The 16365-nt window shown below is 38.7% G+C and overlaps 2 protein-coding genes across 2 annotated transcripts; one reads left to right on the top strand and one right to left on the bottom strand.

Annotated features, from left to right (window-relative positions):
- Positions 1-881: 881 nt before the first annotated feature.
- On the bottom strand, positions 882-4590 carry vti1b (vesicle transport through interaction with t-SNAREs 1B). Its single transcript, XM_006798605.2, has 6 exons — positions 4356-4590; positions 4200-4258; positions 3130-3324; positions 2515-2688; positions 1860-1921; positions 882-1676 (listed from the first exon to the last, which is right to left on the bottom strand). The coding sequence occupies exons 1-6, from the start codon at positions 4450-4452 to the stop codon at positions 1583-1585; spliced, it is 681 nt and encodes a 226-aa protein (XP_006798668.1). The 5' UTR covers positions 4453-4590; the 3' UTR covers positions 882-1582.
- Positions 4591-6759: 2169 nt separating this feature from the next.
- Positions 6760-15491, top strand: rdh12 (retinol dehydrogenase 12). The gene is made up of 7 exons (XM_006798604.3): positions 6760-6930; positions 7520-7638; positions 10026-10181; positions 10280-10384; positions 10509-10718; positions 11013-11202; positions 14486-15491. The coding sequence occupies exons 1-7, from the start codon at positions 6854-6856 to the stop codon at positions 14586-14588; spliced, it is 960 nt and encodes a 319-aa protein (XP_006798667.2). The 5' UTR covers positions 6760-6853; the 3' UTR covers positions 14589-15491.
- Positions 15492-16365: the final 874 nt, after the last annotated feature.

Below are 16365 nucleotides of genomic sequence, written 5' to 3'. Positions count from 1 at the left end.
TAAATGAAGAACCAAAGAATAACCTTGAGGATGAACATGAATGCCTACCACATTTCACGTTAATTAACCTAAAAGTTGCTGAAATATCACTAAACTCCACAAATATGAACGTCATGGTTAATCCCCACCAAGCTGGGGATTTACCAAAGATATTAGTCATATTTATACTTTAAAAAATAGCACAGGAACAATCAAAACAGTATTTTTCAGGTAAGACCTTTTGTATTTCAGCAAGACCATACCCAAACACAACCTGTATGTATGACAGTAACATATGTATCCGTACCTACTTGAAAGGGCTAAACCAGTCAGCCTGCAATCCAAACATGTCACGCTGAAAATATTTGCCAGCAGCATGTTTCGTTGTTGGACACATGTGAGCATGGAAAAAAAATGGAAAGGTTATCTGAGTATTATTTTTTAACTAATTCACTGCATTCTGTTTGCATTTGTATTTTATACAGTGTCCTGGCTTTTTATTGAAAGAGATTTATTTTAAATTAGGTTATAAAACCCTAGAATGTTCCCTTTGTACTTAAGAAGATGGGAAGAAATTCAAAGGTAATATTTTAACACATTAAAATTATATTTCCTTCTTTCTACAATGTTCCTTATCTAACCCTGTCATACATAACCAGGTCACCAAACTTGTTTGTATACTCTAGAACACACCAGGTGGGCATGATGGAATAGAAAAACATTGCAGCAGGTGTACCGTTTCCCTTAACACCACTGGAAATCACCATATGGTCAGTTATTTGAGAATAAACTCTATGGTAACAGGTGCTGTTTACCCTTTATTACCTGATCAGGGCTTCCACAGAGTATCTTTCTTAACTGTTTGGCTTCCTTCCTTAAAAATATCAGATGCAAACTGAGGTTAAAGATCAACTTTAATGTTGCGAAAGACATCAAATCGGAAACCAAAAACCTATTTATAACAGTGATTTTTGAATCGTACAGTAATTTTGCATGAACTGTATTAAGACATTGCATTAATTTATTTTACTGATATATCTCATTCAAAACTTAAGTCTTTTTTTAAGCACACAACCGCTTAAACACAGAAAAGAAATTATTTTGTTAGGTGCTTTTTCATCATATTGTAAAAGATATTCATACATCAGCAGTTGAATTTGAGCAGTTTTGTAACCCAATCTGAGACTTATAGCTTTCTAGAACTGTCAGTCCCATTTCACAAGTGCTTTCACCCAGAGAGACATGTGGGCTCAATTAGCTTGTTTTCTGACTCAGCTATGATGCTACAAAGAATCATCCATGGGATCTGTAACAGCCAGCAGACAAGTCCAGATCATCATCCTGCAGGACATCAACGGCATCAAGTGACAGTGCAAATCTTAGTTCAAAGAGCTTCTGTAGGTTTGGTCCATTAGCAAGTTGGCAAATTGCCATTCACATCAAATAATGGACAGAATCCCCTGTCAGAGTTCAGGCCTTCATTGCCATCACAGACACAGATAGCTGAAAACAGCAGGACAGTGTTATTATTGCTACTGGATAGTCAGTAGAGACAGAAAGAGTCCAAGTTTGCCCTGGATCCACAACTTAAACGTAAGTCTGCTCATTTTCGGAAAAACTTCAGGTAAATCACAGCACCCAGAATGGCCAGTTCCATTAAAATGATGATGCCCAGTAGCAACTTGTTTGTCACTAGCCTGTAAGACAGAAAAGAAGCAACAATAAGATGCTTACACTGTGCTCAAATGTTCCAAGAACATTTAAAAGAGACCCCAATCATCAGGATCATGAGATGCACACAAAAAATATTGAATTTGCATTAAAAAACAAACAAACAAAGGAACTACTGTGGTGTAAAACGTCTCGTAGGGTGCACTTACCGCCTTGACATGGCACGAAGAATTTTTCTACTACGACTCAGGTTCTCTCCAGTATTCGCAAGCTATAAAAACAACAAAACAGAAGAGTTTTAACAAACCTACTAATCTCAGATCATATCGTCATCATGCAGTCCTGTGCCAAAGTCTTGAGCCACTATTCGTTTCTTTATAGTTTGGTAGGAAGGAAAGAAATATATGCATCAATTTATTGAAACGTGCAAACATGCATGAAAATACAGCACATAAGGAAAAAACAGAGTTTTTAAAATGCTAATGAGCTTGGAAGTTAATTTTTAAAGTTTAAGTTGCGTTAAAATTTTTAAGGACTGCACAGGATAGTGAGATATGTCAAGCTGACAGCTGGTAGCTCTTTGAAAATCACATTTTTAGTGCAAAAATACTATTTTATGCCTGTTGAACTGTGTTATATTTGGCATTTTCCATATTTAACTAAAAAATTAGAAACTAATAATGTGTTTTTCTGATAAGTTGTCTGTCACGTGTAGACACATCAATACTGGTTCATCATTTGATTTAGGTGCCTTTTTAAGCTTAAACGATTCATAGGTCAGTGACATATAGACATCACAGGTGGCTAAAGACTTTTGCACAGCACAGTACAAGAATACAAGCGTAATAATGATTCTCAGCTCACTCTGTTTCTGGTTCGATCCAGCTGTTCCCTCTGTTCTCCCAACTCCTCGATGATATCTGTGCCAATTTGCTCCGTCTCAGCAGCGATGCGCTGGCTGCGCTCAATACTCTGGCTGGCGTTATTTAGAGCATCTGTACCTTGAAGAAGCAACGCTCTCTGGGACTGCAGGTGTGTCTGCAAAGACAAGGAACAGTGACAAATGAAACCAAGTTTAAGCAGATTTATTCTGGAAATACACTTACATAGACATTTTGTTATCATGACAACTTCTACAATTCCAATGCATGGTTATATAATATCCACGAGGATCACTAGGAACCAGGGTTGACATTTTTCTCAGTCTAATACAGTCTGGATCTGTAAGTGCTGCTGAAAAATAAGCCCTAATAAGTTCAGAGGATTTCGTTTCAAATTGATGAAGACGTTTTCTTGATTTGTGCATCTCCTATTTGCATTTTTTCTTATGTTACAGCACATTGATATTCTTCAGCAAAAAGAGGAAGAAAAAAAACACACACCCAGAAAAATCTTACCCCACAAATGCAGTTTGACATAACAGCAGCGTCATAAGCGTCTGTAACAGCAAACCCAAGCACCCCAAAGCCCCTGACTCACACTGTGCTGATTTTGTGAAGAGTAGATGCCATGATTTCCTGGCACTGTGTTGTACGAGGAGCCAAAGCCAGGTGCTGAGTTTTTCATGTCCCTCTGAAGCTTGCCGAGGTCTCGCCGGTAAATACGTAATTTTGTGCTCATTGAATTTCGATAGGACGGAGGGGCAACGCGCAGCTCCTCTTCCATTCCTTGTAACTGGAGAAAGACAAGAAAATGTTATTGTTTGAGAAAAAGACAAATAAGGATCTTACTCTATAGAAACAAGTATATATTATCAATTTATTTACTAGTTTAGACTTAACCTTCGTAAGCCAGAACATTTCAGTGCCATTTGAATTCATGCACAGTTAAAAATGGGGCATACTTAGAATACTAAAGAGAGCTGTAAACTAAATTTAATTAGAGGTTCTTCTATTTCGGTTTTATTCTTATACACTTGATGGCCAACATATTAGAAACACCCCTCGGATTTTAATAATATAAGTAACAAGGTCAGAATCTTGGAGGAAAAAAACAAAATATGTATAAGTAAATATCCAACGCTGGTGCTAGCACAAGACTCAATCATGAAACCGCATCACTGTCATGTCACTCATTGTCTCGTCCTTTTCCAGGTTAAACAGGTGTTGGTAACAGAATTGCACATATGTTGTGGGACATAATTTGCAGTGCATAATTCTTAAATAACTACTTAAAATATGTTGATGTTAAAAGATGGAATAACAATTATAAAAGGTTTGTGTCAACAAAATGAAAAGAACAAAAGTTGGGTTTTTTTAACTTCACTGTTTTACTTGAAATGCACTGTGGTTACCAAAAAGACTGGACAAGCGAAAAATGCCTTTTGGGGGGTAAAATGTACACTAGGTTTCGATTTTGTATTAAACAAGTGTTATTTGCACAACAAACACGTGTATTATTTTTGATAATTCACTATTTCTCTGGTGGTAGATTTCTTTAAAAGTTCATTTCAACCTCAATTTAAGAAAAAAAAGTGTATTTACATGAAAAAGACATAGCTAGTAGTCAAGTGAACTTTAGCTAGCTGGGGAAAAAGATAAACAGCTCACCACTTCTTCAGCCTCCCCATGTCTCTCATCGAAAGTCCTCACCAGCCTCTTCCTCTCCTCTGCAGGAGTGACAGTACAGGTGTTACTTAAAAAGCTCATAACTTATATTCTAAGGCGTAGTTATTTTTGATCTCGGCTTTATGAGCAAGTATTTACCTCCGTGAGATTTCTGAGCCTTATCTGGCATCAGCTTCAGCTCCTCGTACAACGATCGGTACATTTCGTGCAACTTCTCGAATTCCTCCGACGACATTTTGCGTGTCGTTTAAATGTCCTTTCTTGTGAAATTATTTTTGTCTTTTATTGTAAAATACAACACTTTTGATCACAAGTTTAGGTATGTAGTTTTGCTAGGACGATAATCAGATCCTCGAGATTCTTCCGGATGGCTTTCGACCGACCGTCGTAACTCCGGAACAAAACACAAACGTACTAAAATGTAATTATTTTTACTAGATATGAAATTGAAAAAATATTTTTTTTAAAAAACCACAATTATGTAGGAATTTAAAACAAAATAGCGAAATGTTGTGAAAAGCGTGTATTAAAATCACCTGAATAATTATTTAATGATTATTTCATTCCGGCGCTACAGAGACAACGTTAATAGGGCTTTCTGGGAAATGTAGTTTTTAAATCGAGCTACTTGGGAAATGTTTGTGTTTATTCTGTTAATGAAATTACATGGATTCAGAGTTCCCCTCGTTGAAACTGGAGGAATTTCCTCATAGTAAGCGTCTATAGCAAATTTTAAAGTACAGATCTATTTTGAATGTATAAATAGCCTGTCTAGCTAAATAAATGGGTGATTAATCATTGGTTAATGTTTCAGAGAACAGGGGGAGTATTATTTATTTATTAAAATGTATCTTATTGAAAAGTTAAAATGGCACATTATGAACCTTCGGGATTTATTATATATATTAATGTATAACAAATACAACTGTTTAACACTGCCCTCACTACTATGTCATAAAAACATCCTCATAAAGGTTTACAAGATGGTAGAGGCACCCGCTATGGGGAATGGTTTGGAGACAGTCCTGCGAGGTCTGCGAGGCAGGAGGAAAAAGAATGACCACAGAACAGGTGTTCCCCACATTTGCTGAAATGGCAGCCTAGGTGCCTTTACAGTCTTATGACCCCACCAACCCCTGTGTTGATTTGCGTTTTAATCTCAGTTAGGTAAGAATAACACTACACACTTCAAGTGGTATCTCACATAGCCAGTTTAGAATCACTTGTTAACATGAAACCCAATTCTTTAGGAGGAGGCCAGGATACCTTTAAAACACACAGTTTCAAGTTCCTAGGCGTGCACATAGACACAGACTCCCAATGAAGCTCAAAAACCTCGGCGGTTGAAAAGAAAGCCCAACCGTGTGTCCATTTTCTAAGAATCCTCAGAAAATTGGACCTGAAGGGGGAACTGCTGATTGTCTTCTACTGTTGCTACACTGAAAGTGTGCTGACATACTGTATTTCTGTATGGTTCTTCAACTGCACCATGGCACACAAAAAGGCACTTCAGAGGTTCATTATATAAACAAACTTGACCTTGACCTGTGTTTTGTTGTGTTTAGTATCGAAGTGGGACAGTTTCCAAATTCCTTGTACTATTGCACTAGGTATGACTGTGCAATGACAATAAAAAGTTATTTTATCTCTTATCCTAACTTATCTTATATTACCTTGGTGCATTCGCTTTGATCACTTTCATTTTTACTATTTAATTGTTTAAAAGACCAGCAGATCGCTGTCTCTGCAGAAAAATAGACAGTTCTTGCAACAATGTGCGAGAACTGTCCCCTTTGAAGTCCATCACCACTTTCCCACAAAAAAAAATACACAAAGATGGCATCTACAGTTACATAAAACCACAATTTTCCTTGGTGGTGCAGCTAAAATCAATTTGAATAGATGAGGGTCTAATCGGGCCACTGTGGCTCAGGGGGTTCTGTCCTCGTCGTTGTGTCCTTGGACAAGGTACGTTACCCTACCGCCTACTGGTGTTGGGCCAATGGCACGATATGGCAGCCTCGCTTCTGTCAGTCTGCCCCAGTATCTGTGGCCTCCACCAGTGTGTGAATGTGAGAGTGAATGGTATTGTAAAGCGCTTTGGGTGCCTTGAAAAGCGCTATTTAAATCCAATCCATTATTATTAATTTGACCCACAGCAGCCTCGATTTTTCTTTATTTTAGCAAAATGAATTAAGTTTCCGGCTTAAAATGACATTTAGGGGATTTTTACTGCTATCAAATGGCTAAAAAAAAAATCATTAAATTGTTTCTTTCTTTAAGAGGGGGCAGATGAATTACATTTAACAAAAAAATTAGAAACATTTGAAAAAAGTGACTCCGTCTTTGTCTTTTTGTTGTTAATAATTTATTAACTAAATTAGCTTAATTTATTTTTATGACATTTCACTTTAAAATCACTGCCCCCAGCTGCAAACTCAGTGAACCCTGTCACGTATCGTCTCCAGTAGCCATCTTGTCACGCATCGAACTACAATCCCATGATCCCGCGCGTGGTTCAACCTTCACCCCATCCGTTTGCAGCTCGCACCCCCATTCCTGCTTTGACATCAGCTGTTCCGCCTACACTTCGGTAGCATCCTGCTGGAAGAGGCAGAGGAGCGAAGATCCATAGCATGATGTTCCTTTTATTAATTATCGCGGGCCTCGGAGTGGTGACGCTGCTGGTGATTTTATTTGCGCCACAAATAAGGTAAGCGCCCACTTCACGCGCTCAGTAATTAGAATTTAAACGCAGAGTTTAACACTGGATGTCAGGGCAGGTTATTACTTGGTTAACAAGACATTTAGGTGGTGTGGTGTAGTTATTACGATGAGGATCAGTTTGATTAATGAAGCCACATGATCGTTAATTGTGAATGCTTTACGTTAACGGTGATTTCACACGAAGCTGCTGATCAATGAAATAGAAAAATTGAGCTGTGGGAGGGTGTTTTTTTTTCTAGCACAGATGAACCGGGTGTCTTCCGTCTGAGCTGCTCGGGCCTATCAGCAGCCGGAGCGTGGGAGGAGTTATATATGCATACAACACTCCAAGAGAGCTATTGGTTATGTGGCGGCCCTGCTCACTGGCGTGTGTTTCGCACCACTTGCACACTTCACTATGCAAGTTTTTGTGTGAATAAGTAACCCGGTTTCACCACAATGCCAGCTTTAACGGGGGCATAGCATTTAGAGACTGCAGAAGGAGCTGCTAGTCATTTAAATGGAGCTGTCTGCTGCATTTGATGATGCAGAATTTGTGTGGTATAAATCAGCCTTGTTTGTGTGTGTATGTGCAGAAAATATGCAGCAGGAGAAGTGTGCAAGTCCACAACTCGTCTTGATGGGAAGACGGTCCTCATCACTGGAGCCAACACAGGAATTGGGAAGGAGACTGCCCTGGATCTGGCAATTCGAGGTGCCTCTTTAAACCCATAACCTGCTGCTGAGAGAAATCAGCAGTCTCTTAAAGCAATAAGACTGAAATCAGCGTCCTTGCCCCATTTAAAATGTTCATAATAAAATGGACCATGGTGTGACACAATTAGCTGTTGTGGTCTCAAGGAAAACCTCGCTTTAAATGTAGTCACATAAATACTTGACTTGTTGTATGATTATAATATGGTCAATATGCCATCACTGTGGGTTTGGAACAGGTATAAAGTTTTATTTTGGTTTAATTAAGAAAAAACAAACAATTCAATCCTATGAGTTGGTCATGACCTCCAACCGTAGCTTCAACCCTAACTTCATGTATTACAGTTTTTTCTGATTGCTTAAGCACATTTTTTGTAACTATTGGCTATTTTTGCAAAACTCTACACACAAATAAGAAAACCTGTCACCCAATTATCAAAACATTGTAGTTCTCTTGCAAAAGCGAACACAGCTAGATTAACTCTTCACACCTTCGTAAAAATGGTGTTTTCGTATCAAACAGTACACACAAGCCATCATCTACTAAGCACACAATGCGCCAACTGCACACTGATAGTATGAATACAAAACACATCTGGCTTTTGCTTTTTCTGTGCACAAGGTAGGCTATGTCAGTTTGAGCTCATACTTTTGTCATAGATTCGTAAGCATAGAGGGATCCAAACTTCAAGTACTGGTGTTTATTCACACACATCAAAACAAACACAAGTGTTTATTACCAAGTATAGGATTATTTGCAATCGCCATATTGACTATATGGGTTTCTTGGTCTGCAGTGAACATGCTTCCTCTGCCCCAGCATCTGGTTGTCTAGCAATTCTGTAAAGTAACAATTTCAGTATTTTTACATCTATGGTATTGTTGTGTTTCTCATCAGCATATGGCAGTGCTACAAATCTTAGTGCAAAGTGACTGTACTAACCGATTCTCATTTCAAAATATCCTTATGATACTTGCTACAGTGTAGCGGCTTGAGTTAGGCTGGACCCGTTGGCCAGCTCCCCTCAGGGTCATTCCACAGTTGATTACATGGTCCACTATTGTAGCTCTGATGTCATCAGCAATTCTATTTCTTACTCTTCTTACCCTTCCTCTTCCCCCTCCTCGTCCTCCTCTCCCCCCTCCTCGTCCTCCTCTCCCCCCTCCTCGTCCTCATCTTGCTCCTCCTTGTCCTTGTCGTCCTCTTCTTCCTACTTCTTCACCTCCACGTCCTCTTCCTCGGCCTCCTTTACTTCTCACTCTTCCTGCTCCCTCCATTGTACTCCACACACAGAGCTTACCTGTATTATAGTGCTTAGGCTGACTGCAAAGTGAACTAATTATCTAAAAAAGTTTTCACATGTGACAGTGTGCCAGACAGTTGGCAAAATAGTGTAAATAATGGCCTTAAATGTGTATAGTTTTGCTAGGAGTGCATTGATCATTTGGAAATTGATTGTAAAGCAGTGAGTTGTGTTTACAGTTCTGCAAAAAGAGTGCTGTGCAGTGGATTGTAGCTACAGGTTTGCAAAGTGTGTGTTACAAAATGGCAAACTAAGTGCAAAGCAGTGTTTGTGCTTTTAGTTTTGCAAACTCAGTGAGTGGTTTTGCTATAAGTATTAATAGTTTTAGAAATTGTGCTATAAGAATCACAGTTAGGGTTTAAGCATTCAGAAAAAACTGTAAGTGCGAGTGAAAGCGAGTGATGCATGTCAGTTAGAATGATTCATTTTTTCTCACCTCAGTCCAAATACTCAGGGGCGTTAACAAAGTGTTAAAGAAATACGTAAAAAACACTTAAATATTCTGAAAGCACAGGATTAGGACTGGGTTTGTCGTTGATGATGACTCACATGCCATTAAAATCTTAAGAATTTGAGATAGAAGGCAACTGGATTTCTTTAAAGTTTGTGAAGAGGCTTCTTTAGTTCTGAACTGAACAATTATTTTTTTCACTTTCAGCCAGGTCAGTTTAGATTGCTTCACCCCCCCATTAATAAATGATATAATCATTTAAAAGCTTTTTTATTATATTTAAGCATGACAAATGTGCAGAAAAAATCTGAGGAATCAGGAAGGGGAAAATGCTTTTTCTTTATACCTTACAGCATTAAGTCACTCTTTAATGCTTTTTAGTGGATGACATTGTAACAGATTAAATCTTTCAACAGTCTCAAATATTTCCTGCGTGTGGGACTTAGTAATTACTTGGCCTTTAAAAATAAATTGCATTGTTTTTTGAGTCATCAGTGAAAATGCTTTTCTACACCACTGACTAACAGGTCAGCTACATAATTTCCCCAGGGATTAAATCTGATTAATCCAAACCACACACCAAACCTCTATTTGGCTTAATAGTTTAGTTGCTGCTTCTTTGTCACCTGGTAGGAGCTCGGGTGATCATGGCGTGTCGAGATGTGGAAAAGGGTGAGGAGGCTGCGGCCAGTATACGAGCCAGTTACCCCGAAGCACAAGTGGAAGTCCGGGAGCTCGATTTGGCAGATACGTGCTCTATACGAGCCTTCGCACAGAAATTCCTAAGAGGTGAGCACAGGTTAGCGTTTTAATACTCACATCTACAGAGCCCAAGTGTGTGGTTATTAAATAGGTTTTTTTTTGTGTGATGCTCTCTTCTTTTTCAGAAGTCAACCAGCTACATATCCTTATAAACAACGCTGGGGTGATGATGTGCCCCTACACGAAAACTGTCGATGGCTTTGAGATGCATATCGGAGTCAATCATTTGGGTAGGGCTTTTATCGAACCTGTTTTAATCATTGAATCGTTGCAATTAAATCAATTAGTCTCCAATGTGGGGACGGTTATTTCCGAAATAAAATACACTGAAAGGATGATTCTTACATGTTGCAGGCCACTTCCTGTTGACGTCCCTTCTAATCGGGCTTTTAAAGCGCAGCGCTCCGGCTCGGATTGTGGTGGTCTCCTCTCTGGCACACAACTTCGGCTGGATCCGCTTCCATGACCTTCACAGCCAGGGCAGCTACAACAGCGGATTAGCATACTGCCAGAGCAAACTGGCAAATGTACTGTTCACCAGAGAGCTGGCTTCCAGGCTCAAAGGTACACAAATACAAACCATTGTAACCAGTAACACAAAGTGTGGGAGAAACTATGTGACATTCATATCCAAGAGAGGAATGACGAGCATTTGTGCCAAGGGTGATCACGAGGTGTTCTGAGGCTTCTTAAATGGAAGACTCAACTATTAAATGTGACAACACAGTCTTTCATAAACACGCTTTTGAAATGGAAGCATGTCGCCAAAGCCAACGTGAAAATTTACAGAAGAAATGTTTTTACCTAAAATTTAAGCTGATAAAATTGTGATAAAAAGTTGGTGCATTTCTTTCACAGGAACTAATGTCACAGTGAACTCGGTTCATCCGGGGACGGTAAACTCTGACCTGACCAGACATTCGACTCTGATGACGATATTGTTCACCGTCTTCTCCGTGTTCCTGAAAACTTCACGGGAAGGAGCGCAGACTAGCATCTACTGTGCCACTGCAGAGGAACTGCACTCTATCTCTGGGAAACACTTCAGGTAGGACACAAAGAAAGACAAAGGAAGTGAAAAATCTGTATAAGCACCAACCTATAATTTGTTCGTGCTACCAAACTTTCCATCCTGACCACAGAGCATTTGACACCTTAGTCTACACGAGTGATTCCAACATGGTTTTGCCATTAAAGAGTTTGTCATAGTTATTAATTTATCAGCCTGGTTTTACACTTAAAGGAAATTTATTTTTCACTGCTGGGAACTTTTAGATGAATATTATATCACAACTTTTGTCAAAGGACCATAGAAAAATCCTAAAACGTAGGCAGGAAGCTGGAAAAGGCTACAGTAGCATTTCTGGGTAACTAGTTTGTCCACACCACAATCACACACACTGTGTGTAAGAGTGAGATGTTTTTATATTGTCATTTGTATGCTGATAAAAATCATATCCTTATTAGGTCTGATAAGATTCTGTTTGCACTTGTGTACCATGAGATGATAGGAAGCAGTCTCGACATCATAAAAACCAGACTGTCCTGTTGTTTTCTTAAAAGTGCAAGAGTCACACCTTTAAATGTGCATTTGAGATATGGCCTATTGCAAGTCCCTGTTTTTATAGTTTAGCAAGACGCTTACTTCTGCTTTTCTGCATACAGTTTGAGTTCATTGAAAGGCCGTATGTCTATGTATAGTATGGCTGGAAACACACACACATGCACCTACACACACCCACACAGACAGAATACAGATACTGATGTTGTTCAGAGATGCCTGCTTAAGAACGCCACGTGTATTTGTAATTGCATATCCATGAACGATTGCTTGCTGACAATAAAAAGGGCTGTAGCGAAGGAATCAGTTGGAGTTGCTTGGACAGGCGAGTCGCAGCACTGCTCTCCAACGCTCCTCTTGCAAGTAAAATGTACACTGGTGTCTGTGTGGTTTCAGTAACAGGTTCTGTTTACCAGCAGGGTTGACTTAAACCCAACACTGTGTGCAAGTGGAGGATATTTAGGACCTTTGCTACTTATCCTTAGTGTGGTGGTCTGCATACACCAAGATGACAGTGTGTAATACCAGGTTGGAGCCCCTTTTGCCTTCAGACCTGCCTTTATTTTTCATGGCATAGATTCAATAAGGTGCTGGAAACATTTGGTCCATATTCACATGAGAGTGCAGTGAACATACTGTCAGTCATAAAGGGATGGACATGGTCCGCAGTACTCAGGTAGGCTTTGATATTTAAACTCTCAGCTGGTACTAAGAAGTCCAAAATCTGCCAAGAAAATATTCCCCGCACTACATTATTGGTTAGTGTAAGGCAGAATGGAGCCATAGTCTTATGTTGTTTATACCAGATATTGTTTCTACCATTTGAATCTCACGTCAGAAATCAAGATTCGATTGGAACAATCTTCTATTGTCCAATTTTGGTTAGCCTGCGTAAACTGTAGTCTCAGTTTCCTGTTCTTAGCTGATAGCCGTGGTATCAGGTATGGTATTCTGCTGCTGTAGGTTCAGCATGTTCTGTGCTCAGAGGTGCTCTTCTGCATACCTTGGGTGTAATAAGTGTAATTTGAGTTACTGTTGTCTTCCTATCAGCTCAGAGCAATTTGGCAGTTCTCCTCTGAGCTTAGTTTGTGACACTTTCACTCGGTGAACCGCTTCTCACTGGATATTCTTTCGTTTTTGGACCATTTTCTTTAAACTACAGAGATGGAAAATCCCAGTAGACACCAGTGGTTTCTGAAATATCAACCAGAAACTTTCAGAGTGACTTAAATCACCTTTCTTCCTCATTCTGATGTTCAGTTTAAAATTTATTTCATGTCTGCATCTTTAAATGCATTGAGTTGTTGCTATGTGATTGGACAGCTGTACCTAACAAATTAGCTGATACTCAAGTTTTCATAAGTCCGCCTTAGAAAAAATATGTAGAAATGCAAAAATGTTAAGTTCGGAGTAAAAAAGGCAGCAACACCAGAACCTTGTCTGCGCTGTTAAACTGGTTAACATGGCAGAATGGTTTGAAACCTGTACATCTTGCAACAATTTTTACAAAACTGTAACAAATTTTACAGGGTAGTCTATGATGGAAAGTCTATGATGGGAAGTTTAGAAGACGTCTGACACACAAAACAAACATGCAAATAAAAGAACAATACATGGACGCTAAAAAGGGAAGAAATGGTCAAGTCAAACCAAGTACCTTAAACCAACTCGGGTGCTGTGGAATGAAATGAAGATGAAATAACAGTGAACTTAAACAATTCTCCAGAATGTAATATTCACAGTTTCACTTTTAGCAGCCACACAAAACATCTGATGGAGGGCGTTACCTCTATAAGAACATTCCAGAAATTACTTGATTCATCTGTTAGTTTTGCCAGCGTGCTTTGCAAGTACAAATGCTTGTCTGCTATTAGTTTTGTCAGATTGTTTTCGGCTATAGTTATAACATTGATGAGCAGCTGAATGTTTTTTATGTAAACTAATGCCAAAACTCTAGTGAACCTAAAGGTTTTCTTTTTTTCCCCTTTACAGCTCGACTTCTTTTTCTTTTTTTTACTTTTTGAATTTTGATCAAAAATAAGGACACATGTACCGATTTAATATTTGTTTTTGTAGTAGAGACTTTGCAATCTTAACCACTAATGTCCACTACCTGATGACACCTGAAGAAAAAAAATTCACAAGTCACACAGAATTTCAGCACATGGAGAAACTAACCTGTCAAATCAAATCCAGAAAAAGTAGAAGCAGCACAGTTTCAGTTTTAGTGGGTGTAGTTGTGTTTTGTTTTTTTTTATGTTTCTTTCCAGTCCTCCTTTCTCTTGCACTTACCCGATTCAGGGTTGGGGGCCTATTCCGGCTGTCATACAGCAAGAGTCGGGGTATACCCCTGCCAGGCTGTTGCAGGGCTAACACAGAAAGCCAGACAACCACTCACATTCATACCTACAGGCAATTTAGAATCACCAATTAGCCTAACTGAACCCTGAAGGCCCCAGTCTGGTGGATTTGAACCCACTACCTTCTTGCTGTAAGGCACCATTGCGTTGGTTGTGCTTCTTTGCTTTTATTTTTACAACTTTGCACATAAAGATGTTCGGTGTCTTTGTAAGGAGACCGAGCACTGGATCCAATGTTTGGATCTGAGTAACTGATACTTCTTATGACTTAAAAAAAAGCTTCTTGGGGGAAAAAAAAAAGATAATGCTTATACGATTACACAAACTAAAAGAGATCCTTGTATCCAGGGTGATGACTCACAGCATCATAAGTTCTTATGTAATAACCACTCCTCCTCCTTTCATTTCAGTGATTGCACCCCTGCCTTTGTGGCCCCACAGGGAAGAAGTGCGGAGACGGCGAGGAGACTGTGGGACGTCAGCTGCGAGCTTCTTGGAATCGAGTGGGACTAATTAGGCTTTCGACCGCCATCTATCTCAGCTCTCCAAGGAGTCCTTAACATTAAAGTTTTTCATTGATTTAATTAATTCCATTATTGTTTTGATGTTCTGTACTTTCCTACCTAATAAGCAGTCAGGTAATTTAAGTAAGAGGTACTACAATGTGAAGTTGCTTTTTTGTGTAATAATATATTAATTACATTATAATAACTTGAGTATTTTGGTGCTCTGCAACAGCTTCTCAAACCAAAACCACTCAACCATATTATCATGTAAACACAAATACCTTTTCGACTTTATATTTTTTGTGACACAATGTGAATAGTGTAGGCAAAAAAGCAACTTGATGTGTTGTAATGCTGTAGGATACAGTGAGGAGTCAACACAGGGTAAAAGACCAGCATCTTTATCAAGTATTATGTTTTTTCCAAATGATTTTTCCTGAATTCGCAGTTAAATTGCTTGACTTTAGTGCCAGCATTTCTTAACAACTGCAGGGGTTCTTACAGTGTTTCCAGGTTGATTAAAATTTATTAAAGTATTAAACATACGCGACAGTCTGAGCCAAAATCACTGCTTAAATAGCATAAATGTATTTTGTCATAACTCTAATAGTCGATGTACAAGATAAGATTTTTTTTCTATTATAGACAATGAATAGTTGAGATTACATTCATATTTCCAAAGATTGTTTTTGTTTTGTTTGTTTGTTTTACCCCCTACTCAGTGCGATCTGCACATTCCTGTAAGAACTAGTTTGAAATTTATAAGGATCTCTTTAATCATGTTTCCTTTGCAGCATTCACATGCAGGTTTGCCAGGAGTTTACATTCTGTGTTTTATACAAGTCAAAACATGCCTTTTACTTTTCATGTTACCAGTTGAATGTTTACATTTTATGTAAATAAAACTGAAATATTACTAAAACTTTTGTCATCTTCTTTAGGCTGCTCCCTTTAGGGGTCACCTGCCTCCCTCTCACCCTGTCCCTAGCATTCCTCATCTGTCGCACCAAGCTTCTCTTCCTTCCATCCAGAAACCATCTCTGTGGTTTTCTTCCAAACTGGGAGGCCCAAGTTCAACATTTGTTGTCCAATCTCCGCAGCCTTGCCTCTCCAGCTTTGTCTTTTATTTTTAATCCTGCGTCTCCTGGTCACTCGCAATGAAAATCTTCAACTTTGCCACTTCCTTGAACTCTTTTAGATCCAAAATTGAGAGAATGAAATGCACGAGTACCTAAGATTAGGTGGACAAAGATGATTTACACAGCACATGCGAGTCAGGTTTCATCACACTGTTACTGTTAAGAAATAAACTAAAAGGGAAAATATTACAGGACTTAATGAAAATGTGGCAGCTTTTTTTAACAAGGCAACTATCCGGGGGCCTCAAAGGTCAGAAATTTTGCAAAACTCCATTCCCCATGTCAGTACATTCAAATCATCAAAATCTTAAAGCTATTTAAAAATAACGGCAAAGGCAACACATCCAGTTTTGAAACAGAATTGCTCGTTCTTTTTTTAAAATAGGCATGCTCATTTTTAATTTGATGTCAGCATAACATAAAAAAAATAAATTAAAGATAGTGGAAAAGTTGTGTAACGCTCAAACAAAAACACCATTTAAAAACATCCCATAAGTCATTTGTTGCAACATGTCATAACACGACTGTGTTTAGAGGATCTAAGAGCCTTAGACTTTTACCACAGTTTAACAAATTTAGAATAAAGTTTCTCAGTATTAAACTATAAATAAATAAACAGCGATTTTATCATATATTGGACATAAT

Source organism: Neolamprologus brichardi, chromosome 19 (genome assembly GCF_056152115.1).
Source record: "Neolamprologus brichardi isolate AB-2024 chromosome 19, ASM5615211v1, whole genome shotgun sequence".
Classification (NCBI taxonomy): domain Eukaryota; kingdom Metazoa; phylum Chordata; class Actinopteri; order Cichliformes; family Cichlidae; genus Neolamprologus; species Neolamprologus brichardi.
This window is presented reverse-complemented; position numbering and strand designations above follow the sequence as displayed.